The sequence below is a fragment of the Trichosurus vulpecula genome, chromosome 3 (assembly GCF_011100635.1).
Source record: "Trichosurus vulpecula isolate mTriVul1 chromosome 3, mTriVul1.pri, whole genome shotgun sequence".
Lineage (NCBI taxonomy): Eukaryota > Metazoa > Chordata > Mammalia > Diprotodontia > Phalangeridae > Trichosurus > Trichosurus vulpecula.
Window position 1 is genome coordinate 22,854,525 of NC_050575.1, and position 16,773 is coordinate 22,871,297.

At 41.7% G+C, this 16,773-nt stretch overlaps 1 protein-coding gene across 3 annotated transcripts in view; it reads left to right on the top strand.

The window, feature by feature from the left end:
• The first annotated feature begins 4,683 nt into the window (after nt 1-4,683).
• KIF3A (kinesin family member 3A) overlaps nt 4,684-16,773 on the top strand; it is a 66,967-nt gene continuing 54,877 nt past the window's right edge. For all 3 annotated transcript variants that reach the window (XM_036750276.1, XM_036750277.1, XM_036750278.1), the window contains exons 1-3: nt 4,684-5,080; nt 9,025-9,298; nt 12,656-12,800. In XM_036750276.1, the coding sequence (XP_036606171.1) occupies nt 5,075-5,080; nt 9,025-9,298; nt 12,656-12,800 (425 nt within the window). In that variant the 5' untranslated portion in view covers nt 4,684-5,074. The remainder of the gene's footprint in view (nt 5,081-9,024; nt 9,299-12,655; nt 12,801-16,773) is intronic.

Here is a 16,773-nt window from a genome sequence, read left to right on the forward strand (position 1 = left end):
ACAAGGAAACTGAAGCAAACAGGGTTAAGTGGCTTGCCCCAGGTCACACAGCTAGTAAGCTAGTAAGGCTGGTTTTGAATTCAGGTTTTCCTGACTCCAGGCCTGGCACTATATCCACTGCGCCACCTAGCTTCCATATGAGATATAGCAGTAATTAAAGAAGAGAACATAGAATACCACATCCCTCAACTCAGAATAACAACCCTGCAAAACTAAGTATGATCCTATAAGGGAAAAATATGGATTTTTAATAGAATAGAGATGCTGAGTAAAAACTTGGGAATGTAAACACAAGAGTGAAGAGAAACCAGAAAAGTAAATACATTTAGTAATTAGAAGAGGATAAATGATGAAGCACTTACATCGTAATGGAAGAAGAAGCAATAAGTGTCCCTTCAGAATTCTAATGTCTTCAAAAGTCACAGAATGTGGTAAATAAGACAAACACAGGGCCTGGATCTGGGTTTGTTTGGTTTTGTTGGTTTCAAGAAATAAGTAAAGAGGAAGGGAAAAGAATATGCTATGGAAGAAACGAGGAAGGGGGTGTGGGGAGCGTGAGAAGAAAAGAATACAAACATAGAGGAAGGTGTAGGGAAACAAGTATCTCATACCATTATCTGAAGCATATAAAGATGGGTTGAACACTTAGACTTAACAAACACACATGGAGATTTAGTGTAGAAGCTATATTAAAACCAAAAGTAAAATAGGTGGGGAAATGGGAGAGGGGAGTTTAAGGAGAACAGAGTCACCAGCAAACAAAACTTCAACCTCAGAGAGTTGATCATAAGTGGTGATAAAAATAGAAATGAAGAAAATATTAGAAATAGAGTTGGAGACCAGATTGGTAGAGATAGGAGGAACAAAGGTGTAGAACAGACCACTTTGATTACAGATTGAGTGGTGAACAGATTATTCCTCTTTCTCTATCCCTTCTATATAAGAAAAATTGGAGGGGGCAGGAGGAAAAGAGGAAAAAACATAAGAGAACATGAGGGAAAACAGCCCTTATATTCAAGTAAATCCTAAAAAACTACAATTACCCTACAAATCTCAGGCCAATAAGAATTTAAAAATATTTACAGTCAAAATGGGTTCAAAACATGCCTCTGATGCTTACTTCCCACATGACCTTGGGCAACTCACTTATTTTCTCTGGTCCCCTATTTCCTTATCTTTAAAATAATGGGGCTGGACTAGCAGGACTTTGAGGTTCCCTCCAGCTCTAGGTCTATGATTGATCTAGAGCAAAAAAAATATTTCAGAAATAAAAGTTTGAATGATGTTCTGTAATTCACAAGAGGTGTGTTCTAGTAAGATGGAGAGATGGCTTTATTTTGGGGAGAAAGCCATTGCATATGTGACAGATAGATTGTTGTTGAGTCGTGTCTGACTCTGTGATCCCATGTGGGACTTTCTTGGCAAAGATACTGGAGTGGTTTGCCATTTCCTTTTCCAACTCATTTTACAGATGAGGAAACTGAGGCAAACAGGGTTAAGTGACTTCCCCAGGGTCACACAGCTAGTGTCTGAGGCCAGATTTGAACTCCTGAAGATGAGTCTTCCTGACTCCAGGTCTGGCTCTCTATCCATTGCCCCACTTAGCTGCCCATATTAATTAAGCACTTACTTGTCGGTCAAGCACTGTGCTAAGTTTAAGGGATGCAAATACAAGCTAGAAAGACAGTCTCTCCCCTCAAGGAGTTTGCATTCTAATGCCACCCCATAAAAGGGAACTGGAAAGGGGTTGAGGCTTGAGGAGGTACAACTTGATGTGAAGATGGCTAGGATGTGTCATAGACACCTGATTGTGGGCAAGATGAGGCAGAAGTTCAAATATCAGAACCTTATGTCCCAGGGATAGACTCCAAAGTTCCAGCGGGGGGATTTGAGCCTGATGGCAGGAGTTCTAGCAGAATCATGTGGAAATGACTGGGAAGTCACCTTATTTGCCCAGTCATTGATCAGATTGCAGTAGAAAGAACAGATCATGGGTTGCAGGTCTTGAGCCTCTTGTACAGCCTCTGGTTCTGGAGGCCAGGCAGTAAGTTGGCCCTGTCTCCAGCTTTGGCTTCCAGTGTTCGATGGAGCACACTGCTGAGCTCTGCTTTCTTGCACAGAGGACCTGGGTTCAAATCCTGCCTCTGGTATTATCTATGTGATCTTGCGAAAGTTGTTGATCCTCAATTTCCTTATCTGTAACATGAGAGCAAAGGACTAGACCACCTCTAAGAGCTCTTCTAGCTCTAAATCTGTGATCTTAAGATGCTAAGAGAATCAGTTTATAATCTTGGCTCAATAAACCAATTCTTTTAAACCAGATTAAGGGTTTGTAGGTTGCTTCTTCACTATACGAAAAGGTGTAAAATATCGCCCTCTTTAAATTCAGGGATTTAACCCTTTGCACTATCAGTTGTGTGTTAAGGAAGTATGGTTTGGAATCATCTGATTTATGAACCTATGTTTCAATAAAGGATACTGTATTCAAATACTAACTTTGTCTCTAGTATATTTCATCCAGCGTCAATTTATCCTCAGCTCCCAAGTTTCTACTGTAGTGCCAAACTGAAACCTGGCCTTTAAACAGTAGAAAGCTAGCGCTGACAAAAGTGAATTCAGCCTTTGTTCCTACACACTCCTTCTCTCACTTGAATTATATAGTGTATATAACTTTAACTGGATAACAACTGGAAAGGGAGGCTGCAGATGGATTAAGGATTTCATGGGTGAGGGAAGGTTGAAACCATTCCATTTAGCTTTAGTACTTTGAGTAGGTCAAAATACTTTTTCACTGAATAAATAAGACCTGAATGTGAGCAGGGTTTGTACATCTCCTTGACACAAAGCCATAGGGTTAGAGACCGGGTCAGCCATTTGTATATAAGGGAGGAACTATCTCAGAATGGGAAAAGGAAGAGATTCAGGGTGTCTGGATTCAAGATGTTAGAGCAAGCACGATGCAAAGGGAAGACAACAGTAGCAGAGAATGGAGATATCAGCTCTATGGGTATCTCTAGGAGAGGAGGGTGCAGGCTGTGAAGACCCCCCCACCCCCAGCCCCCAAAAGTTGACTCTTTCCCTAGCTTCCCCTCCCAAAGCCTTTCTATCTATAGACATCATAAGGTAACCTGCAGTTTGGTTACCCAAATGTTTCCAGTAAGCTGAGATTTTCCTCAATTGCAAAGGGGCTAGAGATTAACTAGAGATTGCTATGAATGTAAGGTTATGCAACCTCTGCCTATGTGTTAGGAATTTTTCCAATTAGGGACTCAGAATTATGAATGAACTTAAAATTTTTCATCAAAAATAAACTCCCTAAAGCTGAAGAAAAGGAAACCTTAGGGACCATTGTATGGCCTCCTAAGCTTAAAACAAGCTAATTATTATAGTAGAGTAAAACACCTCTTCACATCTCTTATTACTCAAAATCGAATAAGACTTCCACTCAAGATGGCTTCCTTGAATAAGTGGCAGGCAGATCCACTCCCCTATAGCTACTCCTGCAAAACCTAAAAAAAAGTGAATAATAATCACTTGATTCAAGGAGAAATTACAATAAATGGCATGTTCTCCAGAACTGCAAAAAAAAAAAAATCAACCTGAGGCTCCAAGGCAATAGGAAAAGAGGCTGCTGGCAAAGTCAGTATCTGTGAGGCTGACAAACCAGCAGCCTCTCAGCACAACCAGACATAGGCCAAATCTAGCCTGCAGGGCTCTGTGTCTGGAGCCAGCAAGAGCAACTGGGATACAAGCATTATGAGCTGGAGCTGCATAATAGTAATGATAGCTATCATTTATAGAACCTTAGAGCTTTACAAATATTATCTCATTTTAATCTCAGAACCTAAGGAGGTGGGTGCAAATCTCAGTGTTCTGACGTGTGTATGTAAATGTTCTCTTTTTTCGGTATTTAAGTTCAGAATAAAAAAGCAATAAAATAAAAATGGAGTAATAAAAATTTCTAAATGGAATAAAGGCAGATAGTACTGCAGTGTGAACAGACTGACGGGAGAGAGCGTCTTCAGGAACCTCTAACGATGGGAGCCTTCCAACCTTGGCACAAGCCAGAAAAGCAGGCACAAACCCTGAAATTCTGGGAGCTTCTTAGCGAGAGGCTCCATTTTGACCCCCAATACACCTGCCCCCCCCACCCCGATTTTCTCCTTCGCTATGCGGATACTAGTGGGAAGCTGTGCAGTCCAAGGAAGACGGGGCTGCTGGGCTGGTGTGGCCTGTGCTGGAGAAGGGAAGGCTGGGGCGGGTGGCGGGGAAGGGGACTGGTCAGGGGCCGGGCGGGGTGGGGGTGCGGGGCGCCCCGCTCAGGGCAGTCCTCAGAGCGCCCTCCTTGCGGGTCCAGGCGGGCCTCCCATCTCACCCCACCCGTTCCCGTTGGCTCGCTCAGGCCCGTGTCTCCTCTGGCCGCACCTCCCAGAGCTGTCCCTCCCGCGGGCGACCCCATCTCTCCCCCGGCGCGTTGGGCTTCTTGGGGGCGTCGGTCTCAAGTCCCTGGGACCACACCCCCGTCCCGTTCCTCTCTCTTCGCCGGGCCCGTCCTCCCGGCCCGTTGCTAGGCACTGACTAGAGGCAACGAGGGCGAGGAGAAGCTGCGGCACCCGGTCGCAGACTGACACACCCCGAGTCTCTCAAGGTCCCGCCCCCCACGCGCACGCGGGCCCCGCCCACCCCGGCCTCAGGCCCGCGCCCACCAGGTGGCGGCAACCGCGCACCGAGGTTCTGGTGCAGGACGACGCGGAGCGTCCTGGGAGACCAGCCCGTGGGGAAGCGTCTGGGGAGGAGGGCGGCCCTTTATTTTACATTTTTATTTGTTGAAAGAGCGAAGGAAAGAGAAAGGAGGGCGAGAGCCGGATACGCAGGTGCATCCCAAGGAACGTGGGGAGGAGGAAGCCTAGACTGCGCACGCGCATCCTGGCCGCCGCCTCGCCTTCGGAGCCTGTGGCCTGGCAGTGCAGGCAGCAGCGCTTTGGACCCGACTGTGCCCGGGAGCTCGAGGTCTCGCTCAGCTGCGCGGAGGGGCGGGGAACCGGCCACCCCGCGCGGGTCAGTCTGGGCCAAGATGCCGGTAAGAAGCCGAATCCTCGCCCCGCCCCGTCCAGCGGTCGGGGCCGTTGCCATGGAGGCACCGAGCGGGGAGGGCCTTCCCCGGGAGGGGCGGCCGAGGTCCGGGCCCGGCCCGTGCCCAGGCCCCTGCCCCTGCCCAGGACCGGGCCTCGGCGGAGGCTTTCTCCGGGTTCCCCTCTGGGAGGGTCGAGAGAGGCCCGGCCCCAGCGGCAGCTTCTTCAGTAACCTCCTCTGGGAAGGATGGGAGAGGCCCGGGCGGGGCGGCGGCGTTTGCTGCCGCAGCAACCGCTTCCTTGGGGGGTTCCTCCGGGAAGGCCGAAAGAACCCCAGCTCCCGCTCAGGCTGCAGCTTCCTTCGTAGATGGGACAGGCCCGGCTCAGCCCAGGTGCCTCCCCAGGGTAGGGCGAACCCAGCCCGGCCTTCTTGAGGAAGGGAGGTTCGGCTGGGCTCGGAACCTGGCCTCGGCCTCTTTGTCCTCACGCCCCAAGGTTTCCCATCGCGCCCTGGTGTTGGGCCTCCTGTCCTTAGGGATGCTGGAGATGACCTTCGTCACCTCCAGGTGGCCGGGCTGGGCGGAGGTGTGGGGGGGCGGGGAGGAACCTGGCCCAGCCCTCCATTAGGGAAGGGACTGGAGGTTCCCGGAATCTCGAGATCAAAGCCGCTTTCTGCTGCCATCTGACTTTCAGGACCAGTGTACCCTCTTCGAGGATTTCATTGTATCATGTAGAGTAAGATGAGGCAGATGCTGCCGTGGCCCCCAATTACTGACAAGTCCCTCTTCCCTTTAAGAGGATTGTTATTACCCCTATATTTTTCTAAGAAACTGTATTTCTTATTGTTCTTTAACTTCCAATCAGTTCTTTGCTAAAAGAGTATGTCAACCCTCCCATTTTACTGATGAGGAAGCTAGAGGTTTAGTGACTTGTCTAAGGTCACACAGCCAGTCAGTGACATAGCTAGAGTTAAAACTCAGGTACTGTAGCTTGCAGGATTCTTTTCATTGTATCATCCGCATCTTGTTATTTCACAACATAGTAAAAGTGTTAAACTTAGGCTAGAGGCTACATCAGCTTTAATCATATAGAAAGAGCTTGATTCAGTCAGAGGAATGGGATTATGCTCACTGCAGGCTCTCGATTCCTAAAAATTCAGTAACCGAGAATTTTAGTGTATTCTTAAGTGAGAAACTGTATATCCAGCACTTTGTAGACATTAATGCTGTATTTAAATGCGAACAATTATTGCTTTTCCCTAATTTTAAGAGTACTTGAACTCCTGGTTTTTCCTAAAATAGAACATTTACAATTTTCTAGGATGAGTGCCACAGAAATGACTTATGGATACTGTACAATATGGAATAACCCTTTCACTTTATATGCATGGTATGAGAGAAACACTGAATTTTTAATGAGGAGTTAGAAAGTGGAGGAAACCAAAGGATTGAATTCCCCATGCTTTTTGGAAATTGACAGTATTTACTGTGGGAGAAAGTGAAGGAAATGAGCTTTTAAAATGAAACTTGGAGTCACAGAATCTTAATTCAGTGGCTGTCTCTACCCTTTCCCTGTATGACCTTGGGCAAGTCATTTGATTTCTCTGGGCCTCAGTTTTCTCATTATTAAAATGAGAGAACTGGACTAGATTACCTTTAAGTTCCCTGCCAATTACAGTCAGTTCTCACTTAATATAAATAGATCCTTCCTCAGACCTCCCTATACTTTCCTGGAGACCCACTTGGCTCCTCTGTCTCTTCAGCCCCAGCAGCCAGAGGGGCTTCAGTGCTTGAGACCCTGTAGCCCAGAGACTGAGTCAAGGACCCCTGGCACCAGGCTGCAGGCCGGGCAGCAGCTGCTGTAACCACCTGCAGGAAACCTGGGCCACTGGGGAGTTCTGCCCACCTTTGTGCCTGGGAGTGCAATTTGCATAATGTGAAACTAAATGGAGAACTGTCAGCATGTGATCCAGTGGTCTTAGGGAAGCATGGGTTAGTGAATGGAGAGCTGGCTTCAGAATCAGGAAGATATATTTTGTATTTACTGTTACATGTGCATGTGTAATACATATCACACACACACTAGCATAGGGTATGGGACAAGGTTCATGATCCAATAAAGGGAACTGATGACAAGAAGAGCCAATGTATCTTTCCAAGATTGGAAAAGTAGAGAATGGTCGGTGATACAGACATTTGGAAATGAGGAGGAGCTTAAGATGTGTGAACTTCATCTTTTTAATACAGTAGGAAGAGAAGTTCTCATTTGGAGTGGCAAATGTAGATTTGGGGTCTTGTGGAAGGAGTAGAAGGTTTGAGATTTCTGCTGATAGGAGTGTGAGAGGAATTGTATTCGGAGAGGAATAAGGAAAGTTTTGTAGTTGAACCTCTGAGAGCTTATGGAGGGAGGGAGGGGGAGGGGAAGAGGAAGAGGGAGAGGGAGAGGGAGATTAGGCTAGACAGAGCCCTGGGATACATATATCCATGTATAGGGGTAGGATAAGGGCTGATGATCCTGTGTAAAGGAGACTTGCCTTGTAGGAAAGGAAGTAGGAAAAACCAGTGTCATGAAATTCCAGGGTAGAGTTTCAAGGAGGAGGTTACCTAAAGTGTCAGTGTAGGGAGGTCAAGAATGATAGGGACTGAGACTATGAGATTTGGCAGTTAGAGAATTTGTAACTTTGCGTCTGACTTCAGTTGGTAGTGTTACCACAAGCCAGATTTTAAGGGATTTTGAAATGTCAGGTAAGGAAATAAACGCAAACAGGTGCAGGTAGTTTTTCTAGTTTCCTGAGTTGTAAAATGATAGAGTTGGACTAGGTGACCTCTAAAGGCTCTTCCATGTAGATCTCTTTCCATTAACCTGTAAGCCTCCTCTCTGAAGCCAATTGGCATTGTGACCCTGGGTAAGTCATTTAACTCTGAGTGCCCCAATACTGTGATTCTTCATTTGCCTTTCCTTATCTGCATTGTTAAGCATTTCCTCTGCAAACTTCCCTATCCGATAAAATCCCAGTTCTCCTTAAAAACAACAACCACCAAAAGACTATGTAATTGTGTGACTTTTTGCAAGAAACCAGACAGATGATTGCTGTGATTTATTCAGTAGGACACCATCTCCCAGCTTAGTTCATTTTCACTGGTTTTCCCTCATGCCTGGAATTCTTTCCCTCCTCCTTTTTTTTTGCCTCTTGGCTTCTTTCAAGTCCCAGCTAAAATTTCACCTTCCACTAGCAGCCTTTCCTAGTGCCTTCCTTCCGTGGATTATCTCCAGTTCATCCTGGATCTATATCTTGTTTGCACATAGTATGTTGTCTTCCCCATTTCACCACGATTTTCTTGAGAGCAAGGACTGTCTGTATTCTCAGCATTTAGCATAGTGCCTGGCACATAGCAGATGCTTGATAAGTGCTTGTTGACTGATAGACAAAGCCTTAAGCTTGGCACTAAGAAATACAGACATGATACTAGTGTATAAAAGAATCGGGTGGTTTGTAATTTACTTATCAAATACCAAAGCAGCAATTCATAAAAATCTTGACAAGTATTTTTTTCAATTAAGTAGTAATAGGCGCTTAAATGTTTGTTCTTGGCGCTGTGTATACAAAGACAAAATTGAAACAGTCCCTGTCTTCACAGGGTGGAGGAGAAAGCAAAAAAAATAGGTACATAGAGATAATTTGAAGAGGAAAAGAATACTAACAACTGGAGGAATTTGGCTTCCTTTGGAGGCGGCCTCTGAGCTGAACCTTGAAGGAAGCTAAGTGTTCAGGAGACTGGTGAGGCATAGAAAATGAAGGTACCCAGACTATTTTTCTTTTTAGCTCAAATAGCAAGATTTGGAAAATATGTACATGATGATTAATCTTAGTGACAAGAAAGTCTCACATTGAAAATCATTCTGATGTGCGTTAAGATTAATATTGATTTTTTTGTCTTATTTTGGTTATTAGATCAATAAATCAGAGAAGCCTGAAAGCTGCGACAATGTCAAAGTTGTTGTTCGATGTCGACCCTTCAATGAAAGAGAAAAAGCAATGTGCTACAAGCTATCTGTTACTGTGGATGAGATGAGAGGAACTATTACAGTGCATAAAACTGATTCTTCAAATGAACCTCCAAAGACATTTACATTTGATACGGTTTTTGGACCAGATAGTAAACAACTTGATGTTTATAACTTAACAGCACGACCCATTATTGATTCTGTTCTAGAAGGCTACAATGGTAAACAACCTCATTTCACTTTTGAATTTAGAGGATTATGAATTTTTAAAACATAGAAGCTTGCAATCCTATTTGAGTATTATAGAAGGATTTTTTTCCTTACTGAGTTTAATTATTAACCTAGCATATTATTATTCAACAAATATTAAGTTCTTGCTTTTGTATATACCAGTCCTATAAATATATCAACGGCTTAATAAATAATGGAAAATCATCTTTTTAACATTTTTATTTAGTATTTTATTTTTCCCCAGTTACATGTAAAAACAATTTTTAGCATTTGTTTTTAAAACTTTGAGTTCCAAATTGTCTCCTCCCCTCCCTCTTCCTCTTCCCCTTTATTGAGAAGGCAAGTAATTCGATATAGGTTATACATGTGTAGTCATGCAAAACATATCCATAATAATCGTGTTATAAAAGAAAACAGACAAAAAAAACTCAAGAGAAATATAGAAGGTTTTTTAAAAAGTGTGCTTCAATGTGTATTCAGACACCATCAGTTCTTCCTGTGGGGATTGATAGCATTTTTCATCATAAATCCTTCAGAGTTGTCTTGGATCATTGTATTGCTGATAATAGCTAAGTCATTCACAGCTGATCCTCTTACAATATTGCTGTTACTTGTATACAATACATTTCACTTTGCATCAGCCCATGCAAGTCTTTCCAGGTTTTTCTGAGAGCATCCTGCTCATCATTTCTTATAGTACAGTGGCATTCCATCATAATCATACACAACAACTTGTTCAGCCCTTCCCCAATTGATGGGCATCCCCTCAATTTCTAATTCTTTACCCCCAGGAAAGAGCTGCCATAAATATTTTTGTACATACAGCTCCTGGAAAATCATCTTGATAAAGGATATAAACTTGTGCCCCTCACAGTTTGTATTTTGTTTTATGATATTAGTCACATGTGGATTATCCATATTGTGGATCATGCATAGCCAGTATATAATCCTCAGCTGGCTTTCCTCCATTGGACAGCAAACTTCTTGGGTGACTCCATTTCTTTAGCTGGTATGTGTTCAAGAATAGTAACCTTGAAATGTAGTAGTAATTGCCTTATCTGTAAAGAAAATGCTAATATTCTGTGATTAGCCTGAGCAAAACAATTAGATAACATCTTTTGTGAAAAAATCATGATGCATTCTAGACCTAAATATTAGTAACCTTTGTATTATTGCTGGCTATGCTGACTTGAAGTATTATAATAATTTCCTGCCAATATTTCATCTGTTGTCCTTCTTTGCACATGTAGGGCTTAGTATTTGTTGGTGATGCTATAACAGAACAAGTTGAATTTTTTTTTTCATTTGAACCTACTTCCTTAAGACAGAATGATGTCTCAGGAAACATTATTAAAAAAACATTGCTGTCATACTACTAAGATAGGAACAACACTGGAAAATTATTTTAGTTTTTTTTCCCCTCACAATGGGTTTACCACCAGAACACAGGTGTCATGAAAATTTTAGATAAAGCCAACAAAAATGGACAAAGTAAAGACATTAACCTAATCATCATTGGACAAATAGACTCTGGCATATTCATGACAACTCACCACCTCATCTATAAATGTGATAGGATTGATAAGAGAGCTTTTGAAAAAGAGGCTGCTGAGATGAGAAAAGACTCCTTCAAATATACCTGGTCTCAGATAAACTGAAGGCCGAACCTGAGAGTGGTATCAACATTGACATCTCCCTGTGGAAATTTGAGACCAGTAGGTTTTAGGTGACCATCAGTGATACTCCTGAACCCAGAGACTTTATCAAGAACAAATTTACAAGCACAGCTTTGGCTGATTGTGCTGTCCTGATCATTGTTGTTGGCATGGGTGAATTTGAAGCTGGTATCTCAGAATGGTAAGAACTTTGAGCATGCCCTTCTGGTCTGTATACTAGGTGTGAAACATCTCATGGCTGTTAAAATGGATTCCATGAAGCCTCCTTATGTCCAGAAGAGAGACGAGGAAATTGTCAAACGAATAAGTATTTTCAGTAGAAGAAAGATTGGCTATAGCCCAGACTCGGATTTTTGTGCTAGTTTCAGGTTGGAATGGTGGTGGCAGTCTGGAATCAAACTCTAATATGTCTTGGTTCAAGGAACGGAATGTCTCTTGTAAGGATGGCAATGCTAATGGAACAACTCTGCTTGAAGCTTTGGATTGTGTCTTGCTATCAGTTTGTCCAACTGACAAGTCTCTATGGTCGATGCTTCAAGATGTCTACAAGATTGGTGGACTTGCTACCATACTTTGTTGATATCAAGAGTGGTGTTGTAAAACCAAGCATGATGGTGACTTTTACTTCAGTCAGTGTTACAACTAAAGTAAAATCTTTTGAACTGCACTATGAAGCTTTGAATGAGGCCCTGCCTGTGAATGACATTGGTTTCATCATCAGGAATGCATCTATTAAAGATGCCCTCTGTGATAGTGTAGCTCATGATAGCAAGAATGACCCACCAACAGAAGCAGCTGGCTTCAGTGCACAGTGAAGTTCACATACGTAAACCAAACAGTCAGATTACTGTTGGTTATGCACCTGTTCCAGATGATCACACTGTCACATTGTTTGCATGCTTGCTTAGCCGAAGGAGAACGTAGATTGTTGTTCTGTCCGGAAGCTGGAAAATGGCCCCAAATTCTTGATATCTGGTGAAGCTGCATCATGCTGCTGACGACTGATTTCAGAACTTTTTGTCTCAATTGGCCAGAAAAGACTAGTTAATGGTTACTATGCCTTGTAAAAGTTTCAAGAGGAAAAGAATGTTTTTGTGGACCATTTGTTTCCTTGGAGTTAAGTTACTAGTTTTTAAGATAGTAATCTTTAAATAGAAACAATTTGACCAAAAATCTATCACAGAATTTTGCCATCTTTAAAACAGAGTTTAATGCAAAATAGTGTTTTACTTTTCCCACCCAACTGACATGTTGCCAGCTCTATGAAGCTTTCCTTGATTTCCCTGCCCTCTCAGACCTAACATAGCACTTGGTATTGTACCTTTTGAGTGTGTGATGTTATGTCTTATTTTATAGTTATCTCTGTGCTTAATCCTTCTGTCAGTCAAACCCCTTGAGAGTAGGGATTGTTTCATTCTTTGTATTTGTATCTTCCACCTAGCACAGTGTTTGGCACATAGTAGACCCTTTGTTTATAAATGGTTGTTAATTGTGTGAGGCGTTGTACTAAATAGTAAGTTTCTGAGTACAGGGAACTTATCTTATTTAGCTAATGTTTGTATTTTCTTCAGTGCCTAATGCAATGTTCTATACACATTAGATGCTTAATAAAATGTTAGTTGAATTTAAATTTTGAATGTCTTTGGAGTAAATATTTTCTTTCTATTTCAGGTACTATATTTGCATATGGACAGACTGGAACTGGAAAAACATTTACCATGGAAGGTGTACGAGCTGTACCTGAACTTAGAGGAATTATCCCAAATTCATTTGCTCATATATTTGGTCATATTGCAAAAGCAGAGGGTGATACAAGGTAAAAACAAAAAGACCATTTTTCCATTTCCCTTCTTATTTTTAAGCAAAATAATTTTTTTATATAGGTAGATGTTGATTTCAAGGTTGTCATTCATATATGTCATTGTACTTGGCAATAACCTGATTATTTTCCCAAGTATTTGGCCTTCAATTCAGCCATCATATGTTAAGTCTCTGCTAATGTGCCAGGCATTTGGGCTGGGGTTTTAAAGACAAAAAGAAATAAGCTTATTCTCAAGGAGCTTACATTCTATTGTATGAATTTAATATACTACACATGTAGTATATTATATATAGCATATTTGTAAATACAAAATGCAAGATTTCATTGCAGTTAGTTTGAAAAGATGGCTTGGAGCTAGGAATAGGGATTAGACCTTCTAGCTTATGTAGAGTCTTACGGTGTTGCCTAGAGCACTGTGCCATGTATAGCTAACTCTGGACCTATGCTTTGAAACTCAGGTACCTGGAGAGGAAGGACTGTTTTAGACATGGGGCATGGCTGTGGAAAAGTGTGGAAGTAGGAGATAGACCATCTTGTACAGGGGAATGAAGGGGATTAATGTGATATCAGTCTGGAAAGATAGGTTGGAGCCAGACTGAGGAAACTTCAAGCCGGAAGTTGTATTTTATCCTAGAGCAGTAGAAAGCCCCCGATGCTTCTTGAGCAAGGGAGTAAGGTAAACTTATGTTTTAGGAATATCAATTCGGCAGCTCTGTGGAGGATCCACTGGAGGTGGGAGATCCTGGAGGCATTTATATTATTTAGGAGACAATTGCAGTCATTTAAATGAGAAGTTAAGAGGGCTTGAACTAGGGTGGTGCTATGTGTAGAGAGAAGGCAATGGATATGAGAGATTTTTTGTTGGTGGATTAAGAAAACTGAAGAGAGATACGGGAGTCACCTGCATAGAAATGATCATTCGAACTCTTGGGAGCTAATACCCTCACCAATAAAGAGAAAAGAAAAGAAGGCCCAGGATAGAACCTGTAGTTTGGCAGTGGCGATGGTGACGATGATGATGATGATGATGATGATGATGATAATTGGCCTTTATGTAGCCCTTAAAGGTTTGCAATCATTTGCAAATATTATCTCATTTTATTCTCACAACAACACTGGGAGATAGGTAAGTGATTAGGAAAGTTAGAGAGAGGTTGAGTGACTTCCCAGGGTCATTTAGCTAGTAAGTGTCTTAGGGGAGTTTTGAACTCTGTTTGACTCTAGCAAAGGAGGTAGAGAAGAAGCCAAAAGACAGAGGAGAGAACCAAATGAGTAGTGTCATGAAAAATCAGAGATGAAAGGGTGACCATGGTCAAATGCTGTAGATCAAGAAGGATGAAGACTGAGAAAATGCCATTGGACTTGACAATTGAGAGACCATCGGTAACTTTGGAGAGAATAAATTCAGTGAAGTATTGTATTCTGAAGCCAGTTTGCAAGGAGTCGAGTGAGAGGAGAGGAAATAGAGGCAACAAACATAGACAACTTTGTGTAGTTTATGTGGAGATGTAGATAATGGCTTGTGGGAAAATTTTGAGGGTTTTTAAGGATAAGTCATGTTGGTAGGCATCTTGGAAGGAGCTGGTAGATAGGGAGGGAATGAAGGTTAGAGAGAGAGAGAAAAGAGGTGATCACAGGGGCTGTCTGCTGGAGGAGATGGGAAAGTATGAGACCGAGGGTAAAGAGAGGGGTTGACCTTCACCTGGAGGAGGCCCTACCTCTGCATCAGATACTGGAGTAAAAGAGAAGAAAATGGGAGAAGAAACAATAACAAAGAGTTTTGAGATAGAGATTAAGAGGAAAAAGAAGTAGCAGCTCATGGCAGATGGTCTCAGTTTTTCCAGTAGAGTATGATAAGCGGTCTTCTGAGAGGGAGAAGGTATGTAGGAGGCTGGGAGAGAAAAGAGAAGGTGTAGAATGGCTTTTAGAAAATGTGAAAGAGTTAATTAAGGAAGAGTAAAAGAATTGCTTTGTAAATAGTTCAAATAAAAAGATTAGATAACAGATTTTTAGTAGACTCATTCAGCATGATTGTATGACCTAACTCTAGCACTCTTCAGCTTCATTTGAGTAGGAGCAAATGGTGGGGATAATCCGAAGTCTGGGTTTGGCAAGAGGGGCAGAGGACAATGTAAATTTGAACTGGTTAACTATAAAGTCAAGATTGAGAAGAGAGGAAAGTGAAGTCAGAGCAGGAGTGATGGCCTGCATGAGCAATGGGGCGTGGAGGAACTGGAATTTATGGTGATAATGAAGCATAGGTTTAGGAGAAATGAAGCACAGAAAAATAGAAGGTTATGGTCAGAGGATTTTCGTATTTCTTTGTTGTGGAAGTGGAATACTTGTGGATAATGCTGGGATTGTACATCTCTGACTGAGGTGGAGTGAAATTAAAGGTCATGGAAGTTGAGGAGGTTGAAGGACTGGGAGGCTAGGATGTTTGTGAGAATATCACCTTAAATATTAAGCTTCCTAATATAAGATCAGAATCTGTAGTGGACCGAGACTGTGAACTACACATTGACCTCTTCAAGAAAGAAGGGGGAGTGACCTAGGGACTGGTAGATAACTGCCTCCAGTATCTGGAGAGGAAAATAGCTCCTAATTATTGCTTTAGTGATGAATTTACCTTTTTCACTTTCAATATTGGTAATTCAGTTTTCTTTCTTTTTTTAATCTAATTAACCAATGGTTATTTATTTTATTGGTTTTTCTATAAAACCAGCTCCTAGTTTTATTTATTAGTTCAGTGTTTTTTTTTGCTTCTCAATTTTATTCACCTCTCCTTGGATTTTCAGGATTTTCAATTTGATGTTTAATTGGAAATTTTTCATTTGTTCTTTTTTGAGTTTTTTTTTAGTTGCATGCCCAATTTATTGATTTACTCTTTCTCTATTTTATTGATATAAGAATTTAGAGGTAGAAATTTTCCCCTTAGTACTACTTTGACTGCATCTCATAAATGTTTTCTCATTATTGTCATTCTCTTTAACGAAATTGATTGTTTCCATAATTCTTTGACTCCATTCATTCTTTAGCATTAAATTATTTAGTTTCCAATTATTTTTTCTTCCATGTTGCCACAGCCTTTTATTGAATATAATTTTTATTGCATTATAGTCTGAAAAGGATGCATTTAATTTTTCTGCATTTGGTTGTGAGGTTTTTATGCCCTAAATACATGATCAGTTTTTGTGAAGGTGCCATGTACAGCTGAGAAAAAGCTGTACTCTTTTCTTTTACTGTTTATTTGGCTCCAGGTCTATCATATCTAACTTTTCTAAAATTCCATTCATCTCCTTAAGTTCTTATTTATTTTATGGTTAGATTTATCTAGTTCTGAGAAAGGAAAGCTAAAGTCCCCCACTAATATGGTTTTACTGTCTATTTCCCCCAATAACTCATTTAACATTTCCTTTAAAAATTTGGATGCTGTGCCATTTGGTGCATATATGTTTAGTATTGATATTACTTCATTGTCTTTGGTACCTTTTAGCAAAATGTAGTTTCCCTGCCTATCTCTTTTAATTAGATCTGTTTCTACTTTTTCTTTGTCTGAGATTATGATTGCTACCCCTGCTTTTTTTTTAAACCTCAATTGCAGCAAAATAAATTCCGCTCTAGCTCCTTGTTTTTTTGTTTTTTGTTTTTTTGCAGGGGGGAAGGCAGGGCAATTGGGGTTAAGCGACTTGCCCAAGGTCACGCTGCTAGTAAGTGTGTCAAAGTGTCTGAGGCCGGATTTGAACTCAGGTCCTCTCGACTCCAGGGCTGGTGCTCCACTCACTGCACCACCTAGCTGCCCCACTAGCTCCTTATTTTTTCTCTATGTGTGTCTCTGTTTCAGGTGTTTCTTATAGACAGCATATTGTTGGATTATGGTTTTTAGTTCGTTCTGCTCTCTGCTTCCATTTCATGGGTGAATTCATCACATTCACAATTGTGATTATTAACTGTGTGTATCTTTCCA